Genomic DNA, 27,637 nt, shown 5'->3' on the forward strand with positions numbered 1-27,637 from the left:
GCACCAAGGAACTTAATTTAAGGAACATGCTTTCTGTGTCAATGGATGTATCCACAGTAAATTGGAAAGTCATGGATCTCCTACAACTGGAACATGCAATAAATTTCTGATCCTGATCTTTCCTACAATTGTCTGTCATTCATTAGGTCTATGCATAGATTATTGAATGTGCTTGCATTTATCTGTGTCTGAAATGACATAGAAAACACTAATCAGACCCTGAACAACATCCCCCAAACCCAGCTCAAGGCTATAAGGCAGCAACATTTAACCATAATTTAGATCAAGTATGATGAAATGGGCTTTTGTAATGTCCTGGGGCTGTCTTCCATGTCTTTTTCAAACTGCTATGAGGGGCCAGAATTTAGAAATTACCTGAAGTACCTTAAAGGCTGATAATTTATACATAGTCAACCATGTCAGGGTTGTAAGGTCAATCAGCACTTGGTATAAAAGTTTTCGCGCCCCTTTGACCTGTCTTGAGCGTGGTTGTGATGAGTTGTGCCACACTAATGCTTCGCCACATCAATCTGTGTTGTCGGACTGAACATTTCCCTTTTTTTTTGTTTAGATAAAGTCTTAAATTTTCCTTTTAGAGGACTTAAAAAGGTCTTAAAAGTCATTAAATTTGCTGTTAAAAAATGTGAAGATACCCTGAATACCAGGGGCGGGCCTTAAAGCAGCATCCTTAACAGATACCTAAAATGCAACAATTTTGCATTTGAATGTGGATTTTAATTTTAAATTGGACGAATATTCGATTTTTTTTTGTCAGCCCTATTTCTTACTATGTTTCCTACTTAAGTGATCATGTTAGCAATCTAGTTTTGCAAATAGCTAATAAAGTTTTCAGGTTGTTTTTGAACCAGCAAGGTAAGGGCTCAGGGTGTTGTTTTGAGATGGGCCTAACATTTCAGTAACAAAATGGCCATCCTCGCAAACATTTCTACCACCCATCCCATCCACACTATTAATGAGTGTTGTGGGTTTGAATTTGAATCAATCATTTAAACCTCTAGCTGGATTTTTACCATTGACTATTGTTAATATATACTAGGCACAGTTCACTGTCCAGTGTGTATGGTTTATCCCTATATGGTGGTTATCGTCCTCATATTGTATTTCAGTACCTGATTGAATCAGTCGTGACTTGTTTGTAGTACTGTGGTGGATGAGAAAATTGTTGAACTGTGAGTCACCAAACCCAACAAGAATGTAAAATCATTTGGTCTTCATTACCACAATATGCCAAATGGAGAGTGTAATAACTTGATTAGTCATGCAAAACACCAGAGCCAAGTTCGCTGGGAAACAATGATATTCCCTTTTTGCATCTTTCTCCCCCCTCTGCTTTTGCCCCATTCTATCACACTTTTTATTAACACAGATTATACTAGTGTAATGTGTTATTTTATAATGTGGACTTATTAATGTGAATTAGACAAACCCAATGTCAATAGAAGAGAGAAATGGAGAAGGATGGGCTCTCCCCCTCAGAAGTATTTGCAGCATATTTGCACAATCATAACCTTCTAAAAAAGTACAAAAAATACAGTTTCCGTTTGTTACAGTGATCAAGTCTGAGATGTAGATGATTTTTGAGTGTGTTCAACGGCCATAAATTTGCGTATAAAGACAACATCAAATTGTAATCATAATAATACCTTTTATTTTCGCCTTTCAAGACACTCAATGACACTGTACAATAAAAAAAAAAGCATTATAACACATTAAACAAGCAAATCATTAAAAGCAATTATAAACAAATATGTTTTTTATCTGAGCTTTAAAAGGGGAAATTTAATCCAGCTGGCGAATGTGTAAAGGGGAAGAGATCCATAGCTTCGGTGTTGCACAACTAAAAGCCCTACCACCAAAGGAACTCATCTTGAAGTTTCAAACAGACAATAAATGTGCAGAAGATGATCTCAAAGAGTGCAAAGGAGTGTACAAATGGAGAAGATCTGAAAGATAATGAGGAGCCAATTTATGAAGAGCTTTGTGTGTAAGAAGTAAAATTTTGTAATGTACACGATAATGAACAGGAAGCCAATGCAACTTAAGAAGAATAGGAGTTATGTGAAAGTACATGAATGGGAAACTATCCTAGCTGCTGAATTCTGAATTAACTTTAATCGATGAAGTAGTTTTTCAGCAATGCCAAATAAAAGAGAATTACAATAATCAATCTGGGATGTAACCAATGCATGAATAAGCACTTCTTTACTATGTTGAGAGAGTGAAGAATGAAGTCTAGAAATGTTGCTTAAATGGAAAAAATGCAAAACGTGAAATATTACTAATTTGAGAGCCAAACGAAACGAAACCATCCAGTGTAACCCAAGACTTTTCACCTGGGTAGAAAAATGAACAATTATCAATGAACAAGGTAATGGATTGAGCTTTAGATAAGACAGATCTAGAACCCACAAGGAGGGCTTCTGTCTTATTGGTATTTAAGTTAAAAAAATTATTAGTCATCCAGATGTCCAGAGAAATTTAGTAAGGTCAGGAGGGGAATGAGAAACATTTAAGTCTTGTAGAATTATGCACTTGTCTCATCAGCGTAAAAATGGAAATTAATACCATAGGAACTAAAAATAAGAGTAGAATATAAAAAATGATGAATAAAAGCGGACCCAACACTGACCCCTGTGGAACACCATGAGTAATTGAGACAGGGTCTGAACATGTATTCTTAATCTGCACTAACTGTTTTCTATTACTGAAGATGAAAACCGAAGAAGCGCATTATCATCTATTCCTATGCAAGCCAGCCACATATGATAAAATGTATTATATTTAAATATGTGATCTTGGTCTTATCAATAAACCTTTGTGTTTATATTTGCATTTACTTCATAGCCAAAAAGATTTCAACCGCTTTTTTTTTTTCTTTTCACAAATGACATCTCAAACACAGATTTAGCTGCATTTTGTTACAGATGTTTTTCTATTGTACCCTTACAAATACAGTCCACTTAGAGGTGGTTAAAAACAGTTCAGATGACTCGATTACAGAGTGCAGAGCATGGTTTCAGTTAAACAGAGGTCCAGAGGAGCATAACGGAGTGCATTTTTCCATATGTGAAACTCAAGTGTGAGTGTATTGATGGGCAGCCATAAAGCTTGGGTCAGGAGAAACCGCTTTTATCAGCTAGAGCAGTGTGGGATAGAACTCATAAAAGGGTAATGTTTAGAGGATGGTTGAGTTGTTTGCTAACTTCTGTTATGGCTCTCAGGCTCAGCTGATGGAAATCAAGCATTAACATAGGTGAACTGTTGGAAAAGAAGATAGAGATGCACAGAGATCTTTTAAAAGCTTTATAGGAAGTTTTCTTTGTCCCTTTACTGGTAGAGCACTGACTGCATGAGGATTTGGATGAGAGTCTTTTGCCTCCCCCTGCTGAGAGCTTTGATTCTGCTGACCTAAACCTAAAGATCCAGTCATCACAAGCTAAACTAGTTTTATCAGCAAACTTCTCTTACCCAGCATGTAATGAAATGCTGTGTAGTGTGAAATTAGCTGGGTGTTTAGATGCCCTTAGCTACAAATTTATATGGTAATATATAAGGAAGAAACTGCATTTATGTATCAAAATGGTTTGAGGCTTTTTCTACAGTTCACAAATAAGCTTATTTGGAATTTGCAAAGATGAATCTCTTGGCTTTTCAGTCATTTGTCATCTGAAGCAGGGCTTTTCAAACTTGTGTCTGTGGAACCCCAGGAGGCTGTAAGGTAGTTGGGGGCCACGGTTAAAGGAAGAAAAATATATTTTATTTTAAACATTTTATTTCTCTTCAGATTTATACATTCTACACTGCAGATATTTTTCAAATAATTGTTTAATTATTTATTTTGGCTTAATATTAATATAAATAATATACAATTAAATAAAAGCTAATTATTAAATTTTGACCACATGTATTTAACTTGTCTTAATTTTTACATTTAGTATTTTTCACCACACAGCATAAATGACTCGTACATTAAACAATAGCTGCCTGTATTTTTCCTTTGCATTCCTGCTTTTAGATTTTTTCCAAATATCACAGTTGTTGTGATTTACTGCTTGAAAGTGAAAAAAAAAGTGACGTGACATACAGCCAAGTATGGTGACCAGTGTTGGGAACGTTACTTTAAAAAAGTAATTAGTTATAGTTACTCACTACTTGTTCCAAAAAGTAACTGAGTTAGTAACTGAATTACTCTATAATAAAAGTAACTCGTTACCAGGGAAAGTAACTATTTGCGTTAATGTAAAAAAAAAAAAAAGAAAAAAGTTGCTACATGTCAGAGAATTTGTACTTTTTTTTTTTTTTTGCAGTTTTTACAAGTCAGTTGGAATTTAGAGTTTTATCCTGCACTTCAAGTATTATCTTTGTAAGAAAAGTGTTTTTGGCCACTAGCTTTGCGTGTCACACATTACATGTACACATTACATGCACGTTCTTGCCTTTGACCACAATGAATTTGAAGTAGTGCTTATATCTTCACCTTGAAAATGCCAACTTTTCATCGGATTGCTCCTGACTTGCTATTTCTGCTGCGAATCTCTGTTGTGTAGCTGTTGCGTGTGTGTGTGTGTGTGTTTGGCGCCGCTGGCACAGCCGCGTGTGCCGGCATGTGTGTATAAACACTGGCTCTGATTGGCTACCATGAAACACATGACTCTGCCTTAGCCAATCACAACTGCTTATCTCGTTTTTAACCCACCTGCTCATTCGCTGTGTGTAAGCCAGGGGTCCGTTCGGATTGCATATTATTAAATCAATGCATAGTAACGCACCGCATTTAACGTTCAGTAACGTTAACAGCGTTGTAACGACGGGAAAAGTAATTAATTAGATTACCACGTTACTGAAAAAATAACGTTGTTACCTAAACGCCGTTATTCCAAACACTGATGGTGACCCATACTCAGAATTCGTGCTCCTGCATTTAACCCATCCAAAGTGCAAACACACACAGCAGTGAACACACACCGGGAGCAGTGGGCAGCCATTTATACTACGGCGCCCGGGAAGCAGTTGGGGGTTCAGCGCCTTGCTCAAGGGCACCTAAGTCATGGTATTGGCGGCCCGAGATTCGAACCCACAACCTCATGGTTAGGCGTCATACTCTCTAACCACTAGGCCACAACTTCCCCATGACTTGATTTTGTTACCGTAAGCACAACACTTTTTCACATGGTTCTCATTATTCCAACCACTGAAAACATAAACTTTGATACACACTGTAAGTTTCTCACTGTTTTTATTTTATTCCAAACTGTCAAAGTTGCTTTTTAACCACATTCTAATAAGCACAAACCATATTGAGATTCTTCCACTGGTTCTGTGGCTTGGGTTGTTTTGGTTGGATCAGAATTTCTTGCTTGCACTCACTTCCAGGACCATGAAACAGTTCTGTTTTATTTTATTCTTTTGCAGAATTATCTAATTTAATTCTCCATAACCAACCCTTTTTTTCTTCTTCTGAAGAATCCGAGTTAGGGAGAGACTGGCCCATGACGAGCCATTTCACAGGGGTCAAACAGCAGAGGAAACTGCATACAACCAGTTTCTTCAATCATACCCTCGATATCACCCTCACAATCAGAACTTCCCTGATGCTTCAGCCAAACAGCGGCTGACCTACCCTGGACAGGAGGAATGCCATGACCTGGGTGGCCAAAGCTACTTCTCTATGGGCAGCGAATCCGGTTCCAGGCATAAACAAGAGATTCAAGAAGTGCTTCAACAGGATGTGAGGATGGGGGGGCGCCTGCAGAGCAAGAAGTCAGTTTTACCTTCTGAAATTTGGCGGAAAGAACAGAGCACTATAGACCCATGCCGAGGAAGAACTGAAAATGTAGAGGTAAACCCAGGCATCAGTCGGAACAGGAAGGAGGATGTTGCAAATGACCCCAGAGGGTGGCGTGGAGGTCAGTCAAGGCAGGAAGTTTACACAGAGCATGTGTCCCGACTTCAGGCCACAGAGTCTATGCAAGCAAGTGCTCAAATAACTCATAAAAGGGCTGACACTAGCTGCTATGCTCCAGTTCAGACCTCCAGTGGGAGATCTATGCCAAATTCATCCAAACCTCTGGATGCTGGAAATGTCCAACAGAATGCCATTCAGAACCCAATCAGAGAGTCTGCCCCTCTGGAGAAAGTACCTAATGGTGATCACCCATCCCATGATGCAAGGGTTTCAGTTGCCCAACTCCGTTACACCTACCTGAAAAGTGTTGCGAGTCCTCGGAAAGCCAAACTGTAGGTGGTGGTACATTATCAGTATGTGTCGTATTACTCACATTGACATCTAACATTGTCGATTAACATGGTTAATCAAAATCTCGTCTAATGTAACTGCTTGGAGAATGAACTGTAAGAAAAGACTCTATGATCTTACAGAGGAATCACTCATACAAAACTGACCAGCAGATTTTAATGCTCCATTCCTTTAGTCATCATGCTGCTCAGCTTGTGTTCACCATAATTAACCATTTCTACCATTTCTGTCTTTTTTCTTTCCTTGGCTTGGCAGCTTTGTGTTTCTAAATACAATTATGGATGTATTTATGCTAGTTGTGCTGACAGAATAATTCTTAACCTTTTTTATGTTTGTAGGGTTTTCATTATTTAGTTTAACCCACTTATATTCCTCCAGCATTAGCATTTTGCTCTTTCTCTCATGCCTGTGCGCCTGCCATTCTTCAATGCAGCCTTGTTCAGTCATGCTTTGTGACATAATAGGGCAGAAGATGTGCCTCCAGATACACAAGCCCCCTGGAGAAGCGAGAGAGTCAAAGATCGCTCATCTCGTCGCCCTTTGCGGTATATCTGTCCAACTGACAGTAGAATTGCATCTGAGAGGTTTAGAATGCAGCCTATCAATTCAACTGAGCACAAACAGTCGGACCGGTAGGACTTTTGAGTAGTTTTATGCACGGAATTGTAGAGTTATCCTATGTAAATTTAAAATAACACTTGATGTACACTCGATGATAAACTCAGAAAACTAAAACCAGATTGGTTCTAAATAAACTTTTTAAATTAACTTTTTTTAACTGCACTTTATTTATGCACTAATTGCTTAGTAAAGTTAGCCTTTGGCTCTCTAAATAATGCTATATTTTACTCATTAACACACTGTTTAATGTTTTCATGTGTAGTAGATTCTAATCCAGAGGTTTGGTCAGTGGTTTTTATGAAAGGCTCTGTCATTTTTTGGTAACACTTTAGTATAAGGTTCCATTAGTTAATGTTAGTTAACGTATTAATTAACATGAACAAACAATTAATAATACATTTATTACTGTATTTATTCATCTTCGTTAATGTTAGTTAATGAAAATAGTTATTCATTGTTAGTTCATGGTAATTCACAGTGCATTAACTAATGTTAACAAGCACAACTTTTGATTTAAATAATGCATTAGTAAATGTTGAAATTAACATGAACTAAGACTTATAAATGCTGTAGAAGGATTGTTCTTGCTTAGTTCATGTTAACGAAAGTAGTTAACTAACATTAACTAATGGAACCTTATTCTAAAGTGTTACCCATTTTTTTTCCCCTCTTCTATTTCTGTGCCGAAATCTATAATTCTGTCTAACGCTGTGGATAAAGCAGTTATGATTGTGTTTTCCGCACTTTCCCACTAGTCGCTTTGTGTATTTTCCTGATTCTCCTTTTCCTAAATATGCTGCTGCATTTGTCTGCTTGCACTATTGCCATTTTTTTTTCCAAGTCAGCTGGATGAACTAATCCTTTTCCAATCCTAAACAATTTAATGTTTCATTGTAACTGTTTTATAAGACTTAACTTTTGTTTCCTTTTCTTTAGGTCTCGTCTAGGCACTGAACCACCAAGTCATGAGGGTAAGTCTGAGATTTGTTTTGATAAACTACACAATCTGTATCATCACTTAAGGTTTAATATAACATGCCTTTCTATTGTTTCATTTAAAAATAAAAAGTCAGCTAATTTTAGTTGTTGTCTGACTTGCGTATAAAAACTTTGTGGTGGGGCAAAGCTTATTTCCTTAGGAAAAGCCTATGGAGACATGGCATTGTGACTTCAGGCAGAGGTAGTTGACTGTGCAGTTTGGCTGAGTGTCCATGATTACTCCAGAGAGCAACAGACCTACTTTTTTGCATCTCTGGAGGGCTAGTAAATCTAGAACTGCTTTGCTTTAATAGTCCTACTGTATGTTTAAGCAATGCCAATTTGCATTGAAATGTTTTTGTGTTGAATGAAGCAAACAGTCTGTAAGATGTTTTACAAATGTTTAATGTAAGTTTCATATATTTAACAAGGCTGCATTTATTTGATCAAAAAATACAGTAAACATTATTATAGTTAAATATTATTATAATTACATTTTTAATAATTATTTTAATTTGTGGATTTTAAAATGTAATTTATTCCTTTTGATGGTAAAGCTGCTGAGTTTTCAGCAGTCAATATTCCAGTCTTGTCAAATGATCATTCAGAAATCACTTTAAGATGCTGATTTGGGATGAAAACAATTGTCGCTTAATATTATTGTAGATCAACATATAATAAATTTTTAGGACTTCTTCAAATAACTGCATTTATTTGGAAAGAAAGTATTTTGTAACATTTTAAATGTCTTAACTGTAATTTTTTTTTATCAGTCTTAAGTGTCCTTGCTGAATAAAACTTGCTGAATTAATGCTGACCCTAAGATTTTCAACAGTTGTGTATTACTTGAAAGTTCTACCTTGAGGAAGAATGAAAAGAAAATAAATTTATTTGATATTTTATATAAACCGTTCATTGTACTACTGGTGTGAACGCATAGTATAAGATAAACTCAAAGACCATTTACATTACAGAAAGTGGGTGATATTATAAGACCCCTTTAAAGGGATAGTTCATCCCAAAATTAAAATTCTATCAGTTGCTCACCCTTTTGTCATGTCAAACCCATAAAACTTTGGTTTATCTTCTAAACTTAATAATTTAAACTTAATTAGGCATGAATCTTTTACGTTTTGGTTACCTGACCTTTCAGTGGATGGGTAGAAATGTCTTAAGTTTCATTTAAAATAACTTAATTTGTATTTTGAAGATTAACCCAAATCCTTTGGGTTTGAAGCAACATGTGGGTGAGTAAATGGTCACAGGTTTTCCTTTACGGGTGAACTGTCCCTTTAAGTGTTGTTTAACTCATGCTACACTTTGTATCAGAGCAGATCTTAATATGATATGTTGCTTTTGGTAGATGTAAAGCATTTGTTTTCCATTGCTGTGTCTTTCTTAAGGTTAACCTGTGTGAGTAAAGAAGCAGAAATTTGCTTGTGTAATCTTTTTAACATGTGTTAAGCATCGTGTTTGTCCTCTGAAAGCCTTGGGATTTCATGAAATGGTTCTCATGAGAAAAGTTTCTGACTCATTCTTTTTTTTCTTTCTCTTCTTCCTGTGTTTTTCCAGTAGATGAAGAGAAGCTGGATGAGAGAGCAAAGCTGAGTGTAGCCGCCAAGCGCTCTCTCTTCAGGGTATGTGGTGCTTGAGTGTGTCTTTGCTCCTGTTCCAAACCCCGAAAGTGAGCTGCTTCTCCTTCTGCTGTCTATAAAGAGAGCATCGCAACCAAATATTACTGGCTCTTTGCTGGCTACAACCCTGAGGTCATTTATGCAAACCACACAAAATACCCCTTACATGAAACCAGCATAAGAAATTGTGACCAACAGCACAATGGAAACCTGATCAAAAGGAAAAACATCTGATATCTTGAACATGCTAGTAAAGTCAAATGCAGTATGTTAATGTTTTGATATAGTTTTTTTGAAGTTATTGAGTTTTTCTGTTCTGCAGGAGCTCGAGAAGACTTCAGATGGTTCTGTTTTGAAGGCATTGAGCCGTAACCCTGCTGTTGAACGGAGGCTGAGGAGAGGGCAGGATCGATCGCGCACTCAGCCGGTCACCTCGGAGGAAGTGGTCATCGCTGCTACGTAAGTTTTATAGTATGTGACATGTTGAGTAATTCAGGTTGAGGTAACAAAAGTCCCCCAAATGTTTACATTTGTTATATCCATCATGTGCATCAACATGAATATTTAAAAGATTCGGCAAGATAAACTACTGTTCACTGGTGGGTCTGTAACATTTAAAAACTTTTTTTTTTTTTTTGAAAGTGTCTTATGCACTTTATTTGATTTGTTGTTTGAAAAACAACAATGTTGTGAAATATTACAATTTGAATTAACTGGTTTCCATTTTAATATATTGTAAAATGTTGTTTATTCTAGACATTACTCCAGTTTTTAGAGCCACGTGATCCTTTAGAAATCATTCAAATATGCTTATTTCATGCTCAAGAAACGTTATGTTGAAAACAGTTAGGACTTAAAGAACAGCATTTTTTTTTAAAGTAGAAATCTTTTGTAATAGTATAAAAGTCTTTATGGTCACATTTGGTCAATGTATCAGTCAGCAAATGAATATGGCTTCAGAACCGCTCGCAGCATGTACATTCCTCTCAATGCTATTTTTCCTTTGTGTCCTATCCCTTTGTTTTCTTTCATGTGGTGTATGTAGCTATGTTCTGTTTTCTTCCTTTTTTTCTGTGTCTCTGTTTCATTCCTCTTGCTCTTTGTGGTTTAAAGTGTCCCTGGCCATTTGTCACAGTCCGTGACTTTACAAACCTCTGTAACACAAGTTCCTAGTTCTACTCTAGTCAGCAGCTCTGTGACCAAATACAGGTACCCAGGACACTCATACAAACACTCCCATGAGCGTGTGTGAATAATACAGGCATGGTCACCTTTATCAATACTAATGTTTGTCACTGAGAGCTCGCATGTTCACAGATGTCTTTACAAAAAAGTCTCAATTTCTTTTGATTTGTGTATCATGAGAAAAGCACTCACCAGATGTTTTGTGAAATATAATTACAGTTTAAAATATTAAAATAGGGAACGATTAAATATTTTAATATCCAGTCTTCAGTGTCACATGATCCTTCAGAAATCATTTTAATATGCACATTTGGTTTTCAAGAAACCTTTTTTATCATCAGTGTTGAAAACAGTTGTGCAGCTTAATTTTCTTTTGAATATTAATTTATTTTGTTGAATTATTTTCCAAACATCTCACTGTTCCCATACTATTTAATGGTAAGTTATAAAATGTATATTTATATCCCTGAAAAAATAAAAATAAAAACAGTTTTCACTCAATTGCAAAGAAACAGGAAGTAACATTGAATTAAACATGCAATTTTGAAGTAGAAAAAAAATTATTCCTGTAAAGCCTACTCCAATAATCTTTGTTTTATTTACAACTTTGAAAAATCAAATTAAGAACCAGCTCCCTCTTGTGGTATTTTCCGGCCAATACAGGTCATTATTTTACATTAAGTACTCTTAGAATTAAGAGTGAAGATTTCAAAAGCACCCCCACAATTTCTTGACTACAAATGAACTTATCCTGATCATCACTGACTTGTGTTGAGCTATTATATATGTTAAGCGTATCGATATGACAATTATATTAGCTACTGATTTTGTGTACATAAAGGGGATGTTATTAATGTTTCCTAAGGTCATGAAATGGAAATGGTTAATAATAAAAAAATGGGTTTGGAATACTTGTGGAAGTGTAACCCATTGCTGGGAGGGATTTGAGTCATGCCACTTTTGTGTGTGTGTTTTTTTTTTTTTTTTTTTTTTTTTTGCTTCAGCAGCAGCTTGTTGAGCATATAACTTACATGACATGTTTATCTGCGAATGCAACTATAATCTTATAATCTGAATGATTCTTGCCAAAATGCTCCTTTATGTGGTTATGTTTACACTGCTTTATTCATGATGTAACATGAATCACGTTTGCTTGTATATTCTATGCATGCACGTGTGATTAATCCAAATTTATGCAAGTAGTTAAATACCCAACGTTGTAATTCTTTTATGTTATCATAACTATATTTGATAGTCATGCAGCCCAGCCTTACAGGTGATATAATGGAATTAATATGAAATGCATTAAGTGCTCCTGAACAGTCTGGTGTTGATGTGTCCTACAGCTTGCAGGCATCATCTCAGCAGAACTCCATGGTGAGGGAGCAGGCCAGAGAGGTTCGGCTGGCTCAGGGGACAGTGGAGACGGATCAAGCTCGCCAAGCATCTCCAGCGGAGGTTATTCAAGAGGAGCCAGACCTTTCCACGCTCAGTCTGGCAGAGAAGATGGCACTCTTCAACCGCCTGGCACAGCCGACCAGCCTTGGCCCTCGGGCCAGAGGAGACACTAGGTCTCGTAGGAGTAATGCACGCTACCAGACTCAGCCAATTACACTAGGAGAAGTTGAACAGGTATGTACCTTGTCTCTCTCTTCATTACACAATTAGACCATGCTTATAAATGCCACAGTTGAGAGCTGTATCAGTTTAGTACATTAATCATCATGTCATTTAAGTCATGAATCATGCCTGGCCATTAAATTAAGCTCATATGGGTGTGATCTTTGGGTGTGCACATGCTTTTGGCTATATAGTGTATTTCATTTAAATACTGGAGGAGAAGAGAAAAGACTAAAACAATGAAGCTATAAAGGAAGTCAGACAGAAATCGGGGGATAAGAAGTCACAGGCTGATCCTGGAGTTGCACACATTCTGAGTCGGTGCTATTTTTAAATACTTACTTAGCAGCCATTAAAAAGTATGTTCTGTAGTATATAGTATTAATGTGTGTAGTGTGGTTGAAAACGGATGCACTAAATTCGTAATTCGAAACCAAACTTTTTACATTTTTTTTTATTGTATTTAACAGTCAACACCCAAACGTTGTTCAGTTAATCTGTAATGACCTAACATTTATGTATTGTGTCGTTGGACTTTAATAGGTCTACTATTATTTTGGAAATTGTCATAAGGATATTAAGAATATTATGATTTATATGTTTGCTCATATTGGCTATTCTTACTGTGTACCCAGCTTTAAGTTTGTTGGGCATATGTTGAAGTATTACACCCACAATATTACTCTTACACACACAGATTGACACGACTGATGGTTTAAAGCAGTTTGTCTCTAATGCAGGATGATTCTGAGATGTTTGACGAGGAATCTGAGTTCTCAGAGCTTCTGAGTGATCTGGAACATGTGAGGATCCTCTATAGAACCGTATAAGATTTAATAGGAACCAAGGTTTTACTCTGCCTGCAGTAAAACCATTGTCCCATGTCTTAGAAGCAGTTGTCCTAATGCTTCAGCATATATGTCCATATATGCCAGTAGGCTGAATTTAGGTGTTTCTTTTAAGCATCTTGCTTAGATGATTTTACAGTCCCAAAGAAGGCATGGAGGTAAATGCTTCTGTATGTGAATGTAGTTCCAGTTTGCTGGAAGCTCAAGTACAAGCTTTGCAGTCTTTATGTGCTTTTGAAATTGAGTTGAGAAATGTTAACAGATACAATGTTTTGTCTGTTTATTGTGTTTTATGTGTAAACTTCATTAGTGCTGGGTTAATGTGCAAAGAAATTTGCTATAGTGTGTTTTGCATTCTTTGATTACAGAATGACGAAGCATGGAAAAATGGATATTTATATAATGGATATATAAGGATATTTTGCCCAAGCTGTCAAACTAATGTCATCAGGAAAGAATTCCATTTCAGAGTGGAAGCAAATGTTCAGATTTTGATTAAAGGCTACCAAGACAAAAAATTTAATTTGCAGATTAATTTGCACGGATTAATTGTTCACATCAAGATTTGCGATGTGCACTATTAAAGTAAATAGTCCATTTTGATTTCATGCAGACTTTAAGCTGACATTTTGATTCCTCCCTTTATTGTACTTAAGTATGAAAAGTATTTTTTTAATCTTAAAGGGTCATGAAACCCCCCGTTTCAGCACTGGTTAGTTCTCACCACGGTAAAAAAAAAAATGCTAAAAAAATAAAACCGTTATGCTCACCAAGTGAATGAATTAAGTTTGTGCCGAACTCTTATTACAAAGCAAAACCAAACATTATTCTTCGATCCAAGAACGTTTCTCTCAGTTAATTTGCGCAATGTCATCTCACTGTTTGAAATGTCTGTCATAGCAAATCAACATGCTGTTGTGAATAATTAAGCGAATAACATGCAGTCTCATTACTAATTTAATAGACACCGACATGTCATCGATGTACTATAGTCCATTTCCACGTCACAAATTGTGATGTCAACACAATGTCCCCTAAAATGGCTCGTTTAAACATGCCTCCACATGTCTACGTCATGAAGGAAGATTCTTGGTTGTGCATGCACTTGTTTGCATGTGAGCAAAGGTGTTTTTAGAAATCTAAATTGCGAACGCCAGACCACTGATTTGTCAAACCTGCTTTCCTGCAGTCTCTGTTCTTCTGATTTCTGCCTATTTTGTAGTAAGCAATGAATGGCTTTGTGAATGGATTTGTTATTGGCTAATTTGATGATTGCCTTTCAGCTACAGGAAATGCAGTCAGCCTCTGATTAGTCAGCATGATTGACATGTCTGCTGATGAACAGTTGATGAATGTGCTGTTTTTTTCTGCCCGTGCTGACTTGATTTTTGTTCTCATCCCTCTCTCTTTAACCAATGTACCGTCATGCTCTTATCTTTCTCTTTCTCATACTCTTCACTCTCAAATCTTCAGTCTTTGCCTTTCTACTTAAACTCTTCTATCCTTCTCTTTTATTGTCCTCTTGTAGCTGCAGCCTGCGAGTGGAGCTCGTTTTGCATCCACCTCTTCGTCGGCCCTGAGATCCTCAACCGTTTCCACTGAACATGCTGGTGACATCCACCTGACTATGCCTAATGTATCTGGCCCTGCCTACTATGAGCAGAACTTCTCCCCACCTCACCACCCTCAACCTGCCCAGGAGATCCAGACACATCAGAGTCCAGATTTGTCCCCGGTGGTCCAAGGAGAAATGCTGGTATTAAGCACGGGGAAGAAGCATCTCCCCACTCCAGAGAGCAAGAAACAGACACCACATGCTCAACCAGCCAGAGACTGGGCGGAGCATAAAGGGCACAGTGAGGCTCCGGTGACCCCTCAAGACCTTTCACAAACAGATGGAGAGCTCAAGTCAAAGGCAGCCATGTCAGGTAGAGAAATATGGATTATATGTTTCTTTGTTTTCTAAGTGCTCTCTTGTCCTTGACAAATTTCTGTACTTCAAGGTAATATTTTTTAACTAATTTTTTTTTTTTTTTACTTTTGTCCTTTTCCTATTTTCCTTCAGTTAATAATATGGCAAGATGCTATTTGTAAGAACAATGCAAATTTACTTGTATAGTTAGACATGTACAGTGATACATGTACATGTTGGTAACATCATTCAATACATTTAATTCAGTTGTAATTACATTTTTCTCACTAAGCAGCAAATCAGAATATTATGATGATTTCTGAAGGATCATGTGACACTGAAGACTGGAGTAATGATGCTAAAAAAAAAAGCTTTAAAATTACATGACTAAATTACATTTTGAAATATATTCAAATAGAAAGCAGCTATTTTTAATAGTAAAAATATTGTATAATATTACTGCTTTTGCTGTATTTTGGATCAAATAAATGCAGGCTTGGTGAGCAGAAAATAATTCTTTAAAAAACATGAAAAATCTTACTGTTAAAAAAATGTTTGACTGGTTGTGTGTGTGTGTGAAAAAAAAATTATATAGAGAGAGAGAGAGAGAGAGAGAGAGAGAGAGATAGATATAGATTAACCCGTTTAATTAACTGTAAACAGTACGGTGCTCCGTAAGAAAGGTTTTTATTTATAAAGTTCTAAAACCTTACTCATTGATATTTTAGTGCACTTTCTGTAAATATGGAAAAAATAAAGGGTCTCAATTAAATATGTGCAGTTTCACATGATTAGTGCAAATTGTCACATGACCAGAGCAGGCTAGTAAAGTGTCTTAACATAAATATATGACAAAGATTTTTGGTACGCATGATCTTTAGGGTGTCTATTATTAATATATGCATTCACATATATTTAGTTTTGTTGAGTGTGATCATAGAATAAGTAAACATGTCGATATAGTGAATGGTGGGATAACAGTGAGCTTAGGTATACAAAATAAATCCAAGTGTAGTTGCTAGTAAAAAATGACAATAAAATGTTGCAATGACAAAATATTGCAATAAATAAAACATTTAAATGATGATGTTGTAATACTCAGAGCATTAATATAAAATATATATTTTACAAAAAAGTATCAATTTTGAAATGCAGTGGTTAAATCTTTTTATTTTTTATCTCCGTGTTCCTATCAATGCTGCGTAAGGCTTTTTATGCATAATAGTAACCCTAGAATGTGATCAAACAGTTTAAAATACCTATGTAGATCTAACCATTTTTGACTGCAGAAATGTTATTTCAGTACACACATTATCCCATCGGTCACAATTGTGACCCAACTCAAAACACAATTTTTCACACACTTTTCCAAAAAGAAAAATTGCAAAAAAATAATTATCGATTATTTCAAAGAGTTACTGATGAAACGTGGATATTTTCATGTCTGGGGAAAAAAATTGGGATTAAACAGGTTAATACTTGGCAAGAAGAGGTGCTTTAATTAAAAGAGAAGTGAACGTAGGAAATTTCCAAAATGACATCTCTGAATAATTTGTGTATTTTGTGATTTGATGATATAAAAGGAAATAAGCAGATAGTTATGTTTTGATTGGATTGTCCTTTGCAATAAAATGTGTCTAAAACTATAGATGTATATTGAAAACAGATATATTTCTATCTCTCTATAAAGCAGGACATTGTAAAAACAGTCAAGTCAACTTGTATGTAGTGCTTCATACAACACAGATTGTCAAAGCAGCTTAACAGTGTCTACCAGGAAAATAGTTAGTCAATAATTTAAGAGGGCAGTAACAAAAAAAAGTCTGTTCATTGTTGATTCTGCAATGTCATCATCTAGTTCAGCTCTCTTCCAATAGTGTTTGGGCAATCCTGAAATTAAGCATCCTCAACTATGCAAGCCAAAGGCGACAGTGGCATGGAATCAAAACTCCATCGGTGACCGAAACCTTGGGAGAAACCAGGCTCAGTTGGGGGCCAGTTCTTCTCTGGCCAGATGGAACCAGCATGATGTGTTTTATTTCCAGGCTGCAACACATGTCAGATTGTGCAGAGGGCTCGTCTGGTTCCTGTGGTCTTTTCCAAATGGCCGTCTAGTTGACAAGGTCTTTGCAGGGGATCTGTTTCTAGGGCTCATCTAGTTGGCATGGTCTCTGCATTTAGGGCTGTAGAGGTTGTCCCTATGTGCTGATCCACCATTTTATCTGGATCTGGGTGGGCTACGGTCACCTTGGAATAAGAATGAAATAGACTAATATTAGTCTTGATACCATTCTTACAATGTAGCGAGTACATCAGGTATTATGGGAAGTGTTCCCCATTTCCGGTTGACTTAATTAATGCAGCCTAACAATCCTTTAACTGATTTGAATTATAGAAATGTCATAGTGTACTATGTGTATGCCAGGTTAAAGAGATGGGTCTTTAATCTAGATTTTAACTAACAATGTGTGTCTGCCTCCTGAACAAAGCTAGGTTGATTGTTCCAGAGTTTGGGCACTAAATAGGAAAAGGATCTGCTGCCCGCAGTTTTTTTTTATATATATATTCTAAGTATTATCAAATGGCCAGTGTTGCAGTGTTTGCAGCGGACGTGAAGGAATCTGATGTGATAGAAGTACACTCAAGAACTGAGGATCTAAACCATTCAGGTCTTTATGAGTAACTAGGAAGATTTTACAGTATACAATTTTCTGTAGGGAGCCATTGCAGGGTTGACAGAACTGTGGTAATATGGTCATACTTCCAGGTTGTAGCAAGAACTTTAGCTGCTTTATTTTGGACCAGCTTGATTTTGTTTATTAAGCCTGCAGAACAACCACCCAAAAGAGCATTAGTCATAAATGCATGAATTAACAATTCTGCATTTAACATTGAGAGCATAGGTCATAATTTAGGTGTATTTTTAAGATGGAAACATTTGATTTTGTAAATGTTAAAAATATGGTTTTCAAAAGAAAGATTACTATCAAATAGTACACCTAGATTCCTAACTGATGACGAAGAATTGACAGAGCAGCCAACAGGTGTTAGATAGTGTTCTAGATTATTACATGTGGAGGTTTTTGCCTCTGTTTTTTTTTTAGTTTTTTTTGTATGTTTGTTTTCTTCAGAATTTAGCAGTAGGAAATTACTAGTCAACCAGTTTTTTATTTCAGTAATGTATTCCTTTTGTTTTGCAAATTGGTATGTTTTGTTGGGTGTCCTCAGCATGACAGTGAAAGCTAACACCATGTTTCTTGATATCTCCCAAGGGTAATATGTAAAGCGTGAAAAGCAGCAGTCCTAGTACTGAGCCTTGTAGTACTCCATACTGGACTTGTGTTCAATATAATACCTCTTTCATTCACTGCTATGAATTGATGATGGTCAGATAAGTAAGAATTGAACCATGCCAATGCAATGCAATACCACTAATACCAACATAATTTTGTAGTCTACTCAGAAGAATGTTGTGGTCAATACTGACAAAATGCAGTTCTAAGATCCAGTAGCACTTAGAGAGAGATACAGCCACAATCAGATGATAAGAGCAGGTAATTTTTAACTCTGATGAGAGCAGTCTCAATACTATGATATGGTCTAAATCCTGGCTGGAAATGCTCACAGATACCATTTTGCTTTAAGAAGGAACATAGTTGTGAGGTTAATGCCTTTTCTAGTATCTTTGTTGGAAGAGGAAAATCGGTTTGTAATTAACGAATTTTCTACTTTTCAACAAGTTCTAATTCTTTTAATGAGGCTCAAAAACAGCCAGTTTGAACGATTTTGGGACATATCCTAATGACATTGACAAATTAATAAAATAATAATAAAAAAATATGTAGAAAATTATTTATGACGCGATAACATAGGTGACAAATAACCAGCCCTCAAAAAATAAGTGAACTGAGAAAAAAAGGGAAAACAAAAACAAGTGAATGATTATCATTTATAGTATTTATTAATCTTGGTTAATTTTAGCTATGTGTTTAATGAATAAAGAAATGTTAACATACTAAACATGTATTAGTAGCCTACATTTATCATTTATAAATAATCATTGACCTACATTTTATAAGTAGTGCAGTGCTGTTGATCAATAATAACAATAACTGTTATTCTAACAGTCAAAGTAACATTCAAAGTTGCGTTATTATTAAGTTTTAAGATTTTTAAGTTTTCGCAACAACCTACAGGTGAACTTCTGAACAGCAGCGCATGAAATATCGAATTGAGCAAAATTATGATATCGTATCATTTGAAATTAATATATACCGGTATTTTTCCAGTACTGGTATACCCCACATCCCTACGATACTGTAGCCGACAGCTGCTTGGTTACAATTTTATCTCTAATAGTATTGATATTGTAAGTAAAGTTCATTAAGTCATTACTGCTGTGCTGTTGGGAAATATCAACACCTGTTGATTGTTTTACTTTTCATTAATTTAGTCACTGTATTGAATAAATGCCTGGGGTTGTGTTTGTTTCTTCTAAAAAAGAATAATAATAAGCAGAACTAGCAGTTTTTAGACCTTTTCTGTAAGTAGAAGTACTTTCCAACCATGCAACATGAAATACCTCTAGTTTTGTTTGTTTTCACCTATGCTCCGGGCTGCTCTCATTAGGGCACAGTTGTGCTCATACTGTGACCATGTTGTAAATCAGACATATGAGACCTATTTTAAAAACATCCCCAAACTTTTGAATTATGTTCTTTAAAAAGTTTCATTAATATTTTTTCATTAATTACTTTAAAATGTGTCTCGGTATCTCAAATGGAATAAAATCATAACTGCCAAATCTCAAAATCACAACCTTAAAAAAAGAAAGAAAGAGGAGTTATATGGAATTGCTTAATGCTCTGTAGAGGCTTTTGCTCAGTTTAATTTTTGCATCTTACCCAAAGGTTCTAATTTGACTGTTCCACAAAAAGAAAAAGAAAATACTGTCCCCATGATGGTGCATCTTTCTATCTTGCTCTACAATTCACACAGTTATGTACTGGTTATTTTATCATAGATGGTTTGTTATGATGTTTTTTTTGCAGTTTCTGCTGTACATGTGTTCTGTGCTGATATCAGTGTGACTTTGAAAAAGAGAGGTGTGGATAGGAAATGATGGGCGTCTGTTCTTTAGAGTATTCCTGTTTTGTGTCTGTCATTCAGGCTGGTGGTTTTTTACTTTTTTCCCCATTTGAAAAGACAGAAAGATGTCTCTCTCAGTCACATGGTCACAGCATGAGCAACAAAGCTTACCTTTATACTTAGAAACACTGATCTCGTGTGTAGCACTTCGTACATATTTATCACAGTTTTACTATGTGTATATTCACATGCTCAAGTGAGCATTGACTACTACAGGACTAAATGTTTTTTTTGAGAGATTTTGGCTATGTTTATATGTGTCTGGTGGCTCCGCCTGTTACTGAGCTGTTATTGATTGTATCACTGGGGCTGTTCTAATGCTTTCTTGTGTCTGTGTTTGACAGATCTTCCTGTGCACACAGCCGTTGAACGTGCAGTAGCAGCTGTATTACAGGGCTCATCCTCTTTACAGAGCAGCTCTCTCATACAGCACACGCATGCACAAACGCACACAGAATCTGCCGGACACCTCTTGGAGGACAACAGGAGAGAAGAAGAGCAGGAGATTGACTTTAAAACAGAGGAGGGAGACAAGCTCTCAGACATCATGTCTGCCAAACAGATGTCCATCAAAGAAAGGTGAGTGTATGAAAGCATAAATATCCAGAATGCCATCTCTGAAGAGTTTGTGTAGTTTGTAATGTGATGTCAAAGGAAGTCAGCAGAATTTCAAATGTTTTTTTTTGCCTTTGTATAGGAACATTCTAGAACTATAGATGTATATTATTTATTTTTTTTTAATTTTGCTTTATTTATAGTAAATTGTGTAAAACAAAGCTGCCTTAGACTTTTCTGTGTGTGTTCCACTTTGACTATTTGGGGAAAGTAGGTTGCACTCTGTCTTTTGAATATATGCAATTTGAATAAGTCACATTGTTCTTTCCATTTAGATTGAGAACTGGGAGAAACATAACATTAGAAATGGAAACATCAGATTTTCCAAGTCCTTATACAGCATTTTTAACTATAAACTTGGTCATTGTTGATAGTAATGATGTTACAGTAATGTCTCCGTGCCAACTGCATCCTTGTGTTGTGGTCTGGCAGCAAGCACACAGATGAAGGAGGTCAGATAGAAGAAGAAGAAACAAAACATACTGAATGTTGCATATTCCAGTTCAGTTTAACTCTATATTGTGTATAACTCTGTTTGTTTAGCTTTGTCAGAGCTGTACAGCTGTGTCCGGTTTGAGATCGAAGTATTGTGTAACTGATGGGCATCTGTCTGCCGCCATAGGAAGCAAGCTGGTCAAATTGATTTAATGACATAATGAAAACCATTCATCTGCATAAATATGTAGCCACACATTAAAAAATGTAATGCATGTGAATGAGCATGAATAATGCTTATTTGTTGTTGTTGCTTTTTAACTTTTCCAGAGAAACATTTGTGAATTAAATTGCTGTTTGCCATGCATGTTTAGTTACACAATCCCAGTCAAATGTTTCAACACACCAATAGTTTTTTAATGCACCATTTTTTTCAATACACATAAACATACATTTGGAAATTATGTAGGGACCAAAAAATCTGACATTAATCTGACATTTTAGCTACTTTGAAGTAGGTGTCGTTTTTCTAGAATACAGTACTGCACAACTTTGCAGAGAAATCCTTCAGGGTTGCTTTTCGGCAGTGTTTAAGGCGTTTCCATGCATGCTTGACTCTTGTTAGCTGCTCTTATTTAACTTTTATTACATCTGGTCCTTCTCACCCATTAAATGTTTTTGTGAAGACATTTAAAAGGCTACACAATTATAAATGAGTAAGTGCATCTTTCAAATTAATTTCAAGCATTTAAATTTGTATACAAGGTTTTTTAGATCATTAAATCATTCAAGAATTCATAATGACATATTATTCTGTCCTTCACAGGCTGGCTCTGTTGAAGAAGAGTGGAGAGGAAGACTGGAGGAACAGGATAAATAAAAAACAGGATGTGGTGAAGGTTGCTGTGTCTGAAATACATGCCCAGCTATGGGAAGTGGAGCAGAGCTTCAAGAAGAAGGTAACCTCTGAACCTTGAGCTGTTCCACCTGACTGTACAGGTCATAGGTCATGGTGCATTGTCTAATTTCATATACAGTGTGTGTTCATCAGCTGTTGTTAGATTAATGAATATATATAAATATTGTAGCGTCTTGTATTATCTGCTTAAGTTGATGCAGTCCAAATATCATGTAACTGGTTAAATTTTGTGGTTTAGAAGTTTAGTTTGCATTTGTTACATTGTTCAGCATTTCATCTTAGAATTGGCTTTTGTGCAGTTGAGTAACTCTAGAGAACTCTACAGAGAAGGGTTTGTGCTATCCATTGTTTTCTCTTCTTGTATCATTTCACTTTCTTCTGTCCTCTCTGTTTGCATGTTTTTGTGGTGAGCATGGGACACTTCTCAATAATTTGTAGATTTTTATTTTATTTTGCTTCTGTGTGAAACTCAAGAACTTTAATCTGCACATGGGCTCTACGGCCGACAGGTTTGCTCAGAGCAAGCAATTCATTTACTTTAAACAGTGTAGTGTGATTGTTGATCATGGATGGAAATTGTCAAATTAGGCTGATAATTTATTGGGACTGACATTATGGCACAAATGTTAGTCCTGCAGCAATAACAGGTGCTGTCCATGCTGTTGTGTTTTTCCTGCTGCTAGTCGAGGTCATATGGTCATCATGAATGTGTACATCATTGTTGTAGCAAAGGGTTCTGGACTATTTGTATGTTTGATACAGTATGTTTTCTTAACCTGCATGATCTTTCTGCTAGTCCACTACTTTACTGCATTTATTATTATTTTTTTTTATAATTTCATTATTACAATAAAACATGTTTCAAAAATGTGCATGCTTGATACTAATTCTCTGGAGCAGTGGGGGATGTAGTAAGGTTTCACATGCATTAATCGATCTTCCAGCGATCTTGTGGTGATGAATGCAGATCTTCAAGCATTTAGTCTGCTTAACCCTTCCCTTTCTTACAATAATCTGCAAACTCGCAGTCAGACCTGCCTCTATTCCATCAACAACTAAACAACTAACAACCAAGTCCCGGCTCTACAGTTTTCTGATCAATAAACAGTTTCATTCAGATGTATGTCAATATGGGAAAAAATATTCAGTTGTATTTAGTTTAGTACTCTTAGATAAGAATACGTTTTCACAGTAGTTCATGCAGATTTAACAAATTGGTTAACTTCTAATATGAGTAGAATTTTAATAATATTGAGAATAACAATCCTAGTTACCTATTTACCTATCAACCTAGCATCTTCAACATATTTATACTTCATGAACATATTTATACTTCACAGTAATCAGATTCAAGCTTAAAGCTGTGGTAGGGAACTTTTGGCGCTCTAGTGGTTAATAAACAGAACTGCTTGCGTCTTGCGGAAGAACATTGTAGCCGGAGCTACTTCTCTCTGTTTATGTCTATGAAGAATCACAAAGGTACTGGGTTACTCCGCCGCGGTACCCCAGAAGCAATCTAAAATAATCTGAATATAAACACTTATTATAGGTGTACCCTTGTGATTCAGGACAAGCTAAAAACACGGAAAATGGATTCATGGTGTACTCGCTTATTATGTTCATTTTTCTACATTTTGAACACAAACAAAGTTACGGACCGCAGCTCTGTTTGTTTGTTTTTTACCGGGAGCGGATGGCTTTCTGCAAATGGCAATAGGAGCACTGGGAGGAGCCAGAGGAGCTTGATTTTTTTCACAGATTATCTGTCTCATATTCTACTGTCAGGACATAATGACAGGTTTAACAAATATGTAAAAAATATATTTTTACAAAAGTTCCCTACTGCAGCTTTAAGTTAAGAATTCAAGCTTTTAGTAGGGGATCATTTTTCCCGTTCATTTCACCCCTTTTTCCAGGATGATGGGCTGATGATAGATGACTTTGCTGTGTCTGATCAACTTTGGGTAAGGCTGTTAGCCATTAGCCACTGTGCTAACAGGCTTTGCATGGGTATGGCCATTGTACATGGGTTATGGTTTTGGTTTTGTTTTAGTTTAATCCTTGTAATCATGGTGATGTCAGTGTGCTGTCATGGTGTTTCAGAACTTGTAACTCAGGATTACACTGTTGCTTGTGTTGGTGATTTTAATTGCTTGTTCCTCTCACATTGCTACCATGGTGACGGTATGAGTTCTGCAATTTCAAAAAATGTTTCTATTATTTTATTTTTTTAGCCATTGTGGTGGTTTTATCATTTTCCCAATGGTGATTTCACGGTTATGGTGTGATATTAATTGCCTTGTTCAATCACTCTTATAGATAGGCTAAAGGCTTTCAGGTAGCTTTAGTCCTACATTTTACCGACTTTTAGTTTCTATTGATCTGCCTCCTCGGGGACAGTATCAAATAATAACAATGATGACCCTGTGAATATGTGACTTATTTACATTACTGTATCTGCACACTAATTTAATTTGAGGCGAGTACTCTCCATTGGGGTTTCTCTTGCAGCTGCTTGATTGACAGCAGATAGTTTGATTTGAGCATCATCAGATTCAGGGTGGTTGTACAAGGCTGGTAATTGTGTGTGTGTGTTGTACTCTAGATTTGACCATAGCATTCTAGCAAAGTACTTTGACGTTTTGTCTAGAGGTCTTGTGGTTATATAGAGGTGACATTTTGTCTAAGCCTAGACCAGTATCACCTGCCTGCTGTCTGTCCCTGGACTTCCTCTTCATTACCCCTTCATTACTTGTCATGTGTCTCTCCAACTTTTGTCTTGCTTCCCCCTTCTATCCTGTCTTTAGGATCCTGTCTTTTCTTCCTCCTTTTCATGTGCCTCTGAACCACTGGATCAAATAGCAGTCCTCCCCAAGGTGAGCAAGAACACCCAATGTGAACTTTCCTCCTCATTCCACCCTCCGATACTGACAGCCGGCCTCTCCTCTTGACCACTAATATTTTTCTCTTTTTCTCTTTTTTTCCATTTTTAATTTCTACACCACTAAATCCTGTTAAATTTATGGTTTAAAAAACAACAACAACAAAAACATCAGACCAGAAGTGAATAATATAAAATACAAGGACATTGTTTAAAGGATGGCATTTCATTGCCTGTATTTTTTACCTGTGTAATACTTACCGGTAGCATAAAATAATGTACACAAATGGTAACAAAGCAAAAAGAAGAAATATAATTATTAAATAAATTACAACTGGCTTCTGGCTTCATACAAGCCTATATCATTTTAAGACAACAATGTTTGACTATAAAACTAAACAAGGAGTAAATCTCCTTCCTGTGTCTATTAATAGGAACCTTTAGTCTAGGATGCATCCCCTCACCTTTTATCCTTTGTTTCCATTCTTTCTCATTCCTCTTTCTTTCCATCTGTCTCCCTGCTCTTCCCTCCGTGTGAAGGCTACCCCTCTGCCCGTGCAGGTGGATGAGCGTCACCCCTGGAGACAGAAGGTGCCTCTCACCCCCCCAAACACACATCCACTATTCCTCCATAACACAACAATAATGTATGTAAACATGTTTTGCGGTGTTGTCTTTGGTGTCTTTTTTGGAGTCAATAACTAGCTAGGTTGACCCAACATAAATATTCAGTATATTTTAGATGCTTTTGATTTTTTTTTTTGCAGGTTAAAGTTAGGAAATCGGAGGCTAAATGTGTATACAAATTTTTTTCATGGCTAAATCTTTTACGAGAGGTTTTGTTTCTCACTTCTTTTACAATCATAATGGTTATCAACAAAGAATCACTTTTAAATTAAAATGATTAAAAAGATATTTAAATTAAAGTGTGAGAACATGTTTTACAGTGACAGTGATGTAAATGTTTTTTTTTTTTTTCCTTTGTCATGTCAGAGGATGGGAAATGGAGTGGTGGAGAGTCAGCAGATTGAGCGAAACGAGATGTCTATTCAGGAACGCAAGCAGCTCATCACCGCACAAGAGGATGCCTGGAAGGTCAAAGGTTACGGAGCATTCAATGACTCAACTCAGTTTACAGTGGCTGGCCGTATGGTTAAAAAAGGTCTGTAAAACTTCACAGCAGTGACACAGATTGAGACTTTTTTTTTTAACTAAGTGGACAAAACACATAGTTTTGATACATAATTATAATACAGTTTTGCTTTTTAACAGTGTGAAATTTTCTCCTCTGTTTTTTATCTCGCTCTAGGTCTGGCAGCCTCCTCTGTTCTCACAAATCCAGTGTCATCCCCTCTGTCCTCTAAAAATAAGAATACCTCCCATACCATCTCAAAGCCACACGAAGGTGAAAAGCCATAATTTACTCAAGTCCAGTCATTTCCTATATTTATATCTATATCTATGTATATCTATATATATCTATATATTTATATATCTATATATATCTATATATTTATATATATATATATAGATAGATAGATAGATAGATATATATATATATATATATATATATATATATATATATATATATATATATATATATATATATATATATATATATATATATATATATATATATATATATATATATATATATATATATATAATTTGCATATAGTTATATTACTGCTGTATTTTCTTAAGTAGAGATTGAAGTCAGAGAGGACATGAAGCTGGAATCAGACAAGAAGCTGGAAAAGTTGGAGTCATTCCTTGGTCGGCTCAATAGTAAAGGTTGGTTTGATAATAAATAAGTAATGAACCTCAGAGATGTTTTTGCATTTTCTCCTACAACAACTTAATATTTTATTAAGGTTATTCTTAACGTTTGTTTTGTACGTAATGTACATTTCTTAGTTTCAGGACTTCAAGAGGCCACGATTGCAGTCACAGAGAAGTCTGTTAAAGAGGTCATGACTGTAGATGATGAGATCTTCGATAAGTTTTATCGACACACAGAGGATATGGCCAAGATCTCTAGCAGGGTGGAAATCAGCGACGATTTTGATGCCATTTTTGGAGGGCAGCTGCCCAGGTAAAGCCAGCGATCTGTGCTATGAATGACCAGACTTGCCTCTGTACAACCAGCCATATTTTGTGTATTACAATATTATATTTTTTTTATTTACAGATAAACATTTAAACTAAGGTTTTTTTTTTTTTTAGGTTGACCTCAGACATGGTGCAGCACAAGCGTGCAGTGCGGCCCACCAGAAACGTTCAGTCATCCAAAAACCCCCTTAAAATGCTGGCCGTTCGGGAGGACATCAGACACGAGTACATAGAACAGAGACTGAATATTGGCCTTTTGGAGAGCAAGAGGATGAAGCAGGAAAAGAGTGAGTTATTGAGTAAATGTGTAGAATTGGAGATTTTGTATGACAAACAGCAGTTTTTGACTTTCTGCAAAAAAATTCTGCACAAGATGATTCACTGAATAATTAGTTTAATCTCTTAAACGAACCACCCAAACTGCTCCAAATGTAAGAGTGAGGACAGTGTAA

The 27,637-nt window shown here is 36.1% G+C and overlaps 1 protein-coding gene across 22 annotated transcripts in view; it reads left to right on the forward strand.

The window, feature by feature from the left end:
• LOC128025247 (supervillin) overlaps positions 1-27,637 on the forward strand; it is a 67,530-nt gene that overhangs the window by 29,712 nt on the left and 10,181 nt on the right. For 6 of the 22 annotated variants that reach the window (XR_008186122.1, XM_052611411.1, XM_052611398.1 and 3 more), the window contains 19 exons: positions 5,485-6,258; positions 6,742-6,909; positions 7,835-7,869; positions 9,449-9,513; positions 9,833-9,969; positions 10,624-10,719; positions 12,042-12,327; positions 13,056-13,118; positions 14,692-15,091; positions 20,568-20,802; positions 22,100-22,232; positions 24,109-24,156; positions 25,000-25,068; positions 25,614-25,664; positions 26,067-26,235; positions 26,383-26,478; positions 26,781-26,867; positions 26,991-27,168; positions 27,300-27,472. Coding sequence is in view for 21 of the 22 variants with exons in the window: in XM_052611411.1 (XP_052467371.1) it covers positions 5,485-6,258; positions 6,742-6,909; positions 7,835-7,869; positions 9,449-9,513; positions 9,833-9,969; positions 10,624-10,719; positions 12,042-12,327; positions 13,056-13,118; positions 14,692-15,091; positions 20,568-20,802; positions 22,100-22,232; positions 24,109-24,156; positions 25,000-25,068; positions 25,614-25,664; positions 26,067-26,235; positions 26,383-26,478; positions 26,781-26,867; positions 26,991-27,168; positions 27,300-27,472 (3,263 nt within the window). In the remaining variant the exon portion in view is untranslated. The remainder of the gene's footprint in view (positions 1-5,484; positions 6,259-6,741; positions 6,910-7,834; positions 7,870-9,448; positions 9,514-9,832; positions 9,970-10,623; positions 10,720-12,041; positions 12,328-13,055; positions 13,119-14,691; positions 15,092-20,567; positions 20,803-22,099; positions 22,233-24,108; positions 24,157-24,999; positions 25,069-25,613; positions 25,665-26,066; positions 26,236-26,382; positions 26,479-26,780; positions 26,868-26,990; positions 27,169-27,299; positions 27,473-27,637) is intronic. The other 16 variants (XM_052611410.1, XM_052611419.1, XM_052611414.1 and 13 more) reach the window with 14 other exon arrangements.

This window comes from Carassius gibelio, chromosome A12 (genome assembly GCF_023724105.1).
Source record: "Carassius gibelio isolate Cgi1373 ecotype wild population from Czech Republic chromosome A12, carGib1.2-hapl.c, whole genome shotgun sequence".
Lineage (NCBI taxonomy): Eukaryota > Metazoa > Chordata > Actinopteri > Cypriniformes > Cyprinidae > Carassius > Carassius gibelio.